At 45.5% G+C, this 9,699-nt stretch overlaps 1 protein-coding gene across 1 annotated transcript; it reads right to left on the bottom strand.

The window, feature by feature from the left end:
• Positions 1–5,950: 5,950 nt before the first annotated feature.
• On the bottom strand, positions 5,951–8,223 carry LOC129727925 (tyrosine 3-monooxygenase-like). The gene is given in 1 exon segment (XM_055686209.1): positions 5,951–8,223. A coding segment is annotated over 1 exon segment (1,239 nt). The 5' UTR covers positions 7,862–8,223; the 3' UTR covers positions 5,951–6,622.
• Between the last annotated feature and the right edge of the window lie 1,476 nt (positions 8,224–9,699).

Consider the following 9,699-nt stretch of genomic DNA (forward strand, 5'->3'; position numbering starts at 1 on the left):
AAACAATTTCGTATCGTCAGCATAAAACAGCCGGCAGTCTGATGGCTGCAGAAGAACAGCATCGTTGATGACGATACAGAAGAGTAGCGAACCCAGGTTACTACCTTGGCGGACTCCGGACATATTGGAACAGCGGTCAGAAAAACAGGTGCTACCTTCACACAAACTCTACGGTCTACGGTTGACTTAAACCAGCGTACGGAAACCGATGCCATACGAGCCTGAGCATTACATCAAGCAGCATCCTGTGGTTCACTTAATTGAACGCAGCCTTCAAGTCACAGCGAGACACGAGCTGCATTAAATTTTTAGTTACTGGTCTTTTCAGAAAGCATTCCTTATCCCAATATGAATGACTTTTTTCAAATGTTAAGTTTATTTGGCGCATTGTCGTATTACGATGGAAATCGAAAACTTGAAACTATAATGATTACACATATAAAAATCTACCGCATTTCCCGAGTTTCAAGAGCCTATTACCAATTGTTAATTCGGGGAAAGGGGATCAGAATCAAACCGCTTACTGCTGACCGTTCAGCAGTGTCATGGTGGGTTTCAACGGAAAATCCCAAAGCTGGCGTTCCACGAAAGGAAACAGCAACGGCGAACAAATTCTTTTCTCGGAAAATACTCCGAACCGATAAACGATGTGAAAAACAAGCTTGCTAGACTTGCCAAAGTGGTGACACAACCCATGCATCTAATCTGGATATTTATTACCTATGCCTCGTTATCAAGTATCCGCAAAGAAATTGATGCCGGAACCAGCGAACGATGCGACCCGCAGCTCAGTGCATGGAAAAACCAGTCGAGAGTTCCGAGAGTTTTGGTTCGGCAACGCTTTCGTTGGAAATTGACCCAGCAAGCAGAAGAGCGAGAGCCGCGAGACACGAACTATTGAGCAATCTCGCCAGCTTTCGTTTCTGGGCTAACAAAACTGCATGTCGGTTTGCTGTGGAGAATAGTGCCAACATAACCTGGAGATTTGGGCAACTGACTTCTTTCTAGAGAGGCATTTGATAACACCACCGCCTGTGAGATTGAGTTCTACCGACCGAACAACATTCTCGCGGAAGAGGCGGAATAAAAACCAAAACAAATCGTCACTCATTCTCGTACGCTTCGAAAAGCATTGCGCAATGCTTGTTATGCTGCAAGCATGGTTCGCTCGTTTAACTGAAGCCGCGGCTTCGCGGCGGCTTAGGCAAGGAAGCAGTAACTAGCTCTATATCATGTGCGAAATCGCTTAGCAGAAGCGAACAGGCGAAGAGACATCTGTATATATGCAAGAAGTGCTCGTTATTTCGCTGTCGTAAAATGTTCCGTGCGATTTGCGGCCGTTGTTGTTGCCGGAGGAACGAGCGGAAATTTCGTTTTCCGCTAATTTTTCTGCCAGGGACAATGTATTTTTAATGACACTTTGACATCTTCGAGTAACACTTTAAACCTTTTTTTAGACTTTGCTTGGAAGAAGAGGTTTGAGGAGAAAAATAATTTTTTTTTCATGAAAATATAGAGGAATGATCCCTATTTCTTGGACTCATTCAGCATAACAAAAGCGCATAAGAATCAAAACAGCATAATGAGATTGTCTTCCGAATGTAAAATTAATCTTTATACCATGACGAATCTCATGCCATAATGATGGCTCATCAAACCAAACCTTAATCTTGCGAACAATAAATTGTGAACCTCTTTACGACGTGGATACATATTTATTGCACGATGTTTTCTTTTTTGTTCATGCTTAAATAATTTTGTTATTGCAGCCTCAGTACTGTAGAGCAATAATAAAATTAATATCATATTGGATCTCTCGCGATGTTTCAACGATACTGACCAAAGTTGAAATTCTGCTGCAGAACAAATAAAATTAATGCCGTGTCGTTTCCGTCGTATTGAATATCGAAATCGACGAGTGCACATTTATCCCGAAGGTGTTGTTTGAATATTTGTTGGGTAATAACGTCATTAAATTGTTGCTATTTCTTTACTTTGTGAAACCGCAACGTGTCCCAGTTTTAACTGATTGCAAGGCGGAAAACGTTATAGTTCATTGATGTTTTCAAATGATTGAACTTCATAGTTTTTTTTTTTATTTTCCCTTTTTTATTATGAAATTGCGGATAATACAATATGAAATTGCGGTGTCTTGGTAGAGCTCCCACACAAGTTTCTACAAGAAACGTGATTCAAAGACTGTGCGAAAGTATATTTTTTTGGAGTGCATAAGTTATTGCAACGAATATTTCCAGGCCTTTGTGTTTAAAGCGAGTAAAACCCTGAAAATGTTTCTATGTAAACTAAAAAATGATTTTTTAAATATCTCCAGTTTAATCTTTACTATAAAAAATATTTAATAGCTGCCCATTAGACTTTAGGTTATCACCTGTTTTTTTCATTTACTATAGACCACAAAAAGTCCAGAAAATAACGGAGTATTAAATATAAAACTGAATTTGCTGAAGGTATGCACGGAATAAGTAAAAATTCTCTTCCCGTACGTATCAACGTATTAACAAGTTAAGCGTACCCGGCGTTGATTGGGATGAAAAGTTTCAAAATCAATAAACATATCTTACATTTTTCACTGTTCTTTTCCAACAACTCATTTAGCAAATCATACATCACATTTCACACAGTTATCATCTCAAATACTGCTTCAATATTCATAAAAAGCACAGAGCGAAAGTACCTATGTTAAATGGTATTAATTCATTTTAGCCTGTTCCAGGGACTGGAAGTCGCCATCTTGGGTTGCAATATAGCATGTGTAATTAATTTGCATTGACTAATTTCCAACCGCTAACGCAGCATACAGGGGAATTATTCATCTCAGCCCATATATTCGTCTCATACAACATGAAAACACAATTGAAAACAGGAGAAAACGCATATTTTCTAACTATACCGATCTGCTAATCCATGGAATGGATTCTTCTTAGTTCACTTTAGATTTCTCATAAAGTAGAATCCTCAAAAACTCACTTAAAAAATCTGAATTTGATATTATAGTCGGGCATCTGCACTCGAAAACTCATTTAGTTCAATCACCTACCTCAGGAAACAGAATCCGCGCATTGTTCTAAACGGCTACAACGGGACTCGTTCAGCAGTCAACTAAAGTTTTTTCATCACTAGCGGACAACTTTTTATTTTAATCGCCGAACAAAACACTCACTACACTAAGAATACTTTAATCCTTGAAATGTTCACCTCAAATTTCCAAAAAAAGCTTGAATTAGCAGAATTATATGAGAGGAATTTCTAAAATTCCTTAATTTCACCTGTATGTATTTTCATCTGTTTTCACTGCCTTGAAGAAAATCAAAAGTTGCCTAATCAGTTTCTGTTAATATGAAAAAAATCATACTGAAAAAGTTGAATTATTCCGACATAATTGACATAAACCGATTGCACTGCAGTGGTAACCTAGGTTACCCATTTTGCACGTAAACAACTACAACGGTCTGCGGCTACGTTCATTCATGATAATGTGATTCATTCATGATTAACAGTGTGATGAATATGGGGGCGTCGTGAGATGAATAATAGAGCATTGATGGAGCATGGAAGCGTTGTGAAAAATGGCTTGGTTTACAAAATTCAGGATAAATCAAGCTAAGTTTACTAGATATACAATGCTGAACGATTCCATGAAAGCACGTAAGCGTATTTTGTTTATTTGTTCAATGATTTCGTGAAAGTTTGGTGTTTAATCAGTGCATTCTTCGTGAATATCGGCTTGATGAGATGAATAATGGAGCAGTTCCCCTATCTAGCGCCCTCCGCTGTAATTTTGCCTTACTACATTATGTCATTCTTCCATCTTTCTTCCATGGCAACTTGTGGGATCAAAATGAACACAACCAGTAAAAAAACGAGCTTTAAACCAAGAGCCGATTAGCCAGAGCCAACAGCGTTGAAATATTCCATGGCGTGCAGCCCAATACGGCTGCATGCAACAGGCCGAATTCAGGAGCATGAACTGGGAGAGAACTTCAACCTCGACAGCGAATCGCTGGACGGAGTAATTTCGGTCTCAGCGCTGATCTCTAGTTCATCTATCAGTAAAAAGGACAGCCCGACGAAGTGTCTTCTCATGATCCGGGGGAATAACCGCATGATAAGGGAAAACCTAAATCGCCTTGTGCTGATGTCAAACGGTCACTGAAGATACTGCCAAACCAAGGTCACTCACACGAGGAGACCAGAAAATTAGTTCGTTCACTAGACGACCAAACTGGTCGGTTAGTTCAGGTCGGAAACAAGCGACCACGGTCGACTATAAGAATATGCAGTAGACACAAGCCTGTCAATCACTTCAGTCGATTATCCAGCTTTCCTATTTACCTCTTACTCAGCTAAAAAATGTTCGTGACGCCATTCTTGATGCCTGAAATTTTAGGAGTTTAACAGCTGCCGAATATAAAACGACCTTCTACAATTTGAATGTTCCGTTAACGACACAGTAAAATGGTTTGAGACCACAGCCTCTAAAGCTCGAATGGTACTCCCAGCAAAAGCAGGCACCACACATGAAAGAATTCTTTGTATGCTCCAAAACTGAAACGACGGTTTTTCCATAGGTATAAGGCGAGTATGCTGACGCAATGTTACAAATAATAAAGCTATTGGTGGAGCTGGATCAACAGTCTGCTAACCTTATAGTGACGCAGAGTTTTCTACCGAACTATAAGTATGGAAAGGTACGCAGGGTCGCAACACAGACGTTGAAGGCTTTGTTGCAAAAGAATCTACACTTTTGTGAGCAAGATGTTGGGCGGGTTCGCCGACTTGGGTACTAGATCGATATTCAGCCGCTCCATCTCCTCAAATGATCGCTTCGAGTAGTAGGCCCACGCTAGATCCGGCCAGAACCCAACGTCTTCGCCCTTATGGTATTTCTTGTCGAACGACATAACTTCCGGTAGGCGCTTCGTACTATAAATTTGCTCTGACATCTACTTCTCGCTGATTTGTCAGCCACAGCAGTATCTTCTTGGGAAACTTGGTGTGTGAAATGAACTTCCCCTCGGACTCAGTTCCGTCGTGAGGAAGTAAAATACGAAACGCCTTGCCAGTCGTTACCATCCAGATAGAGATAGGTTGGCAGAACTGCATGCCCCCACGAGTGAGCGCTTGACGACTACCGAGGACATGCATGCGAGGTGCGCGCCCACTGATAGCGAACGAGCAGTCCTGGACCAGCAGCGGGAGCTCGTCTAGGGCTTGGTGGGGATTCAGACACTGGGCCGTCCCCCCACTCCATGAAGAGCCAAGGGGTACCGTAAGCAGCTCTGACGAAGCGAGTACTACTCCCATCACCCACATCTACTAGCCCGCCCTTTGGGACTGATACCAGTGAGGCTCCAATTATGGGAACTGGTCGCAGTGTTGAGGATATAAGTCGATACACGTGACTATACCACGACGTAGAGCTGCTTCGAGTTTCTTAGTAAAGTCGTGTGACAACGGGTTGAAATGGCGAGGTGGCAAATGGATGCAGGGGTCTCCGTCCCGGAAAACCTGGCAGGCCATTCGATTTTCTCTTTTCAAAATGTACATTACACTTTCGTCTTGATTTTAACTTGCTTGCGGAGGTGCATTGTTATAAATATAAATATACGCTTTCCACATAAAAAAAATGATGCAATTATGAAAAAAACGTGAAATAAACGATAATCGAGGACTTTGGACTTGCAGGCTGTGTACAATATTCTGCTGACCTATACTGACGGGTTTATAACAAAGCAAGTATAAAAAAAAATAAAAACTGAGAAAACCCTAACCTGAATCGCTCTTTTGTAGGAAAGCGCGCGCGCCTCCACAAAAGCAGTCACTCTTTCGTGGACGTAGAAGCTATGGTTTTTTCCTACTAATCGAGAAACCCGGCAAGGGCCCCCGCGGTGCCCTACACTAGTCTGATCTGAGAGAAGAAACTGCAACATGTTCTAGCTCAAAAATATATGGAGTAATTTAAGTATACACTAATTTAAATAGTAAATAATACTTAAGGTACGCTCTTTAATTAAAAGATAGGCTTCCTGAAAACAAAATTCCTACTCTACAGTGAACGATGTACAACAGGGGGGCTCTTGTTGCAACGAGGGCGGAGTGGTGGGACATACGCAGCAGGGGCGATTCTAAGGACTCTGAACTTTCGACTTCCAAAATAAAGGTAGTAAAGAGGGATGCAAAATCTGTGGGAGAGACGGAGGAATTTAAGACTTTCGCTGTACGCAAGTTTTAACACTCAGAACGCGAAATTTTGTTCGAACGCCAAAGTTGGGCCTGGAAGTGTTTCGAGAGATTTCAGGATCCTGCTGGTGTTTGGAAGCGTTCATATTTTCCGGAAAATATGAACGTTAGCTGCTTAGATGATTCGAGTTGTGGTGCCCTCCGCCTAGCGTCCTAGGCGAAGGCGAAGGATGTTTGCTGAATACTAACAATGTCCTGGTTGCAAAGGTGACCCCGGGTGGAAGATTTTCCCAATAGTGATGAAGGTGGTGCTTAAGGTGCAAAATAAAGTTGCGAGTATTGTCGTTCGTATGTTGGCTGTATGCGGCCGGTGAGGGCCACAAGGCGCCCTGGCTGGTTGGCAGCTACCTTAGAACGGATCTCAGCAGAACGGATGTCGCAGCTTGGCGATCGCATTCGTTAGGTGCAGGATTTCGGTGTTCATCTGGGAGATTAGGGTGTCGAGCTTCTCGACGGAATCAAGCACCTCCACCCGTTCGGTGTGTGGGTTGAAGCGTACCTCGAACGGGCGGGACATGGTCGAGACCCAGCGTCTGAATTTCTCCTTGGCATCCTCGAAACTCTCGGCGACGTAGTAGATCGGCTGGTACTCCTGATCCTGGTACGGCTGGACAGCAGTGCTGGCCGGGTCGAATGGGCGGTGCTCCGGCGTGTCGCTGATGGCGTGCAGCAGCTCACCGTAGGCGGACAGCAGACCTGCACCGTAGGCCTTGACCTCGTTGTTCTCCTTGCACAGACCGAACTAAACCGTGAACCAGTACACCGTGGAAAGCTTTTCGATTTCCTCATCCGATGCTCCCAGCGAGGCTAATCCGATTTCTTGTGAGAATTGAGCGAAGCTCGGGTCGGCCAACAGAGGCATGTGGCCCAGCAGCTCGTGGATGCAATCGGGTTCTGGTGTGTGGTATGGCGAGTTGATGTGGCGCACGTACTGCGTACTCTGGAAGATGCGGAGCGACAGCGACGCCAGGAAGTCCCGAGCGGTCAGCAGACCGGCGGCCGGGCGAAGCGTGAATCCGGTGCTCTTGCGCAGGAAATCGCTCATCTCCTGCAGCTGTGGGATGCGCTCCTGGACGAAGATCTTCTTGTCCTCGAGCTTCCTGAAGATGCCAATGTACTCGCTGCACGCGTGCTTCTGCATTGGCTCCTTGACTCGGGTGAACACCGCCGACCAGGTCTTGTTCTCGGTTGCGGTGTACTCGATGTGTGGGATGGGGTCTCCGTATTTGTAGCTGAATGCGATTTCGGCGATTTCCTTCCGGCGAGCGCGGTACACCTGATCAGCGAAACCGGGATGGTTCATGTCCAGATCCGGTTCGTATTTGGTCATCAGGTGGTTGCAGTTGTCCAGCTCGAAAGCGTGCTTCGGGAACCAGGGAGCTTTCACACTGACATTGTTCTCGGCCAGCAGTGAAACGCTGCCAAACGAAGAATTCTGTCGCAGCGAACGGATCAACTGTAGCAGATTGACGCGGGCCATGTCCACCTTGATGAGCACATCGAACATGACACCCTCGCTACGGGACTGACGCGACTCCAGATGGGCGACGGTACCATGGAACGTTTCGACCGCCTTAAGGATACGTCCTAGAGAGCCCATGCCGTCCCGCAAACGAACCACGACGGCGGCACGGACAACCTCCTTCTCGGCTTCTGGTGACTCCGATGCGGCATTTTGCAGTACCACTTCTTCCTCCGTTAGGCCAGCGTTTTTCTCTTCATCTTGTGCATCACTGGATACAGTTTCTTCCGGTTTGCACGGAAGTTCGTCAACTTGTGGATGCTGTTCTTGGGCCTGTGGAACGGAGTTTTCCAAACTAGAATCGTTGGCCTTTACGCGGGCCTCGTCAAGAACGGTCTGTTTGGTTTGCTTGACTACGATGGTTTCAAAACGGGCGTCGACCACCAGAGAACGGCGACGGGATGGGTAGCCATTCTCATCAACCTCTTCAACGTAGATCTGGACGACATTCAGTACGTTCCGCGTCCATTGCCAGATGGAAACCTGGTAGGAGAAGGACCAGATGATGGGAATCAGTCTTTGGACCAGATGACCTCTCCTGACTTACGCCGGTCGGGAACCATAACCTCACTGCTTCAGCTTCGGCATAGACCACCATGGGACCGCACAAACGGCTACTCCATTATGAAAAAGGATAGCGGCTGGAAAGGGGACTAGAATGGGAGGCTTCACAAAGACAAAAACGGGGGCAGCTTGACCATTCAGTCCATTCGCCAATGGATGTGGTTAACGGTGGTGGAAAGGCAACGACGCCTAAAACCACGGGTGGTCTCCACCAAGGCCAGTGGGATACAGTAGGAGATTAAACGGGGTAGTAACGGCAGGTACGCCGAAGCACTTGAAACAGAGTCTTCTATTGTTATCTGCGTCAACAGTGCAGTGCTTATGAAACGGGCGAAAATGGTGGAAGAGGTCCTCCAAGAAATGCCAAAATGCTTTTAAGCGTGACCGTGTCTAAATACGTTCGCCGAGGTTTGTTCCACAGATCTGACCGCAAATCGAATGAGGCAGTCTCCGGGAGAGCAGGCTTGCGTGAGCATCAAGCGAAGGTTGATCAAGCTTAACCCACCGGCTGATTCGTCCACAGAGAACGTTGGAATTGCGAAATAAAAATCAGACTGGGACACTACGGGTGACGGAAAATAGATTACCGTAGTGGACAAAAGGCGGCAAAAACGAGAAACGCGAGAATCGCTCTAAGAAGTCACGAAAAGAAAAGAGGAGCAAGGGCGACGGGTCGAAATATTCCGAGCTAAAAAAATCGGGTGAGGACGTTCGAGCCATTCGTCGATCTCATACCGGAGAAATGTTTCTAGAACTTCGCAGTGATGCGGGGCGAAGGGAGCAACTTACAAAGAGGTACCTCAGAAATTGTTAGGGAAAGACGTGCAAGTTCAGGCCTTCACTCCAGAAGTGGCTCTCCAGCTTAAGTAAAAACCCGAATGAAATTACCGAAGGGTGCGACATTGCACAACTTTCGAAAAAGAGTATGAAGTGGTTTAGGCTGCGGAGGCAATCAGCCTCCAGAAGGCTCTGCTGGGACCTAAGTATCCACCATAAAACTCCCATCGGCTGAGGAAGGCGCCCTGAAGAAAACCAAGCTGAAGGTCGGATGGTCGCTATTCATCCTCCTGCAGCCTGACGTTTGCTGAAGGTGGTGCAGGTCACAAAGCGCGAGACTGCGGGGCGCCACTCAAGTGTTTGGTAGTAAAGCAAAGCCTTGGGTGCTACATTCAGGCATGAGGGTTACGCAAATAAACCTGGCCGCCGGACATTGCCATCGTATCGAACCCCTACCACATCCCCCCCAGAAACGGTAACTGGGTAGCGGATAAGACCAGTATGACGTCCATAAGGATAAGGAGTCGACCTTTAACGAGGGCTACGTAGCTGCCAAGGTGGACGGAGTATTCTAC

The sequence above is a fragment of the Wyeomyia smithii genome, chromosome 3, assembly GCF_029784165.1.
Source record: "Wyeomyia smithii strain HCP4-BCI-WySm-NY-G18 chromosome 3, ASM2978416v1, whole genome shotgun sequence".
NCBI lineage: Eukaryota > Metazoa > Arthropoda > Insecta > Diptera > Culicidae > Wyeomyia > Wyeomyia smithii.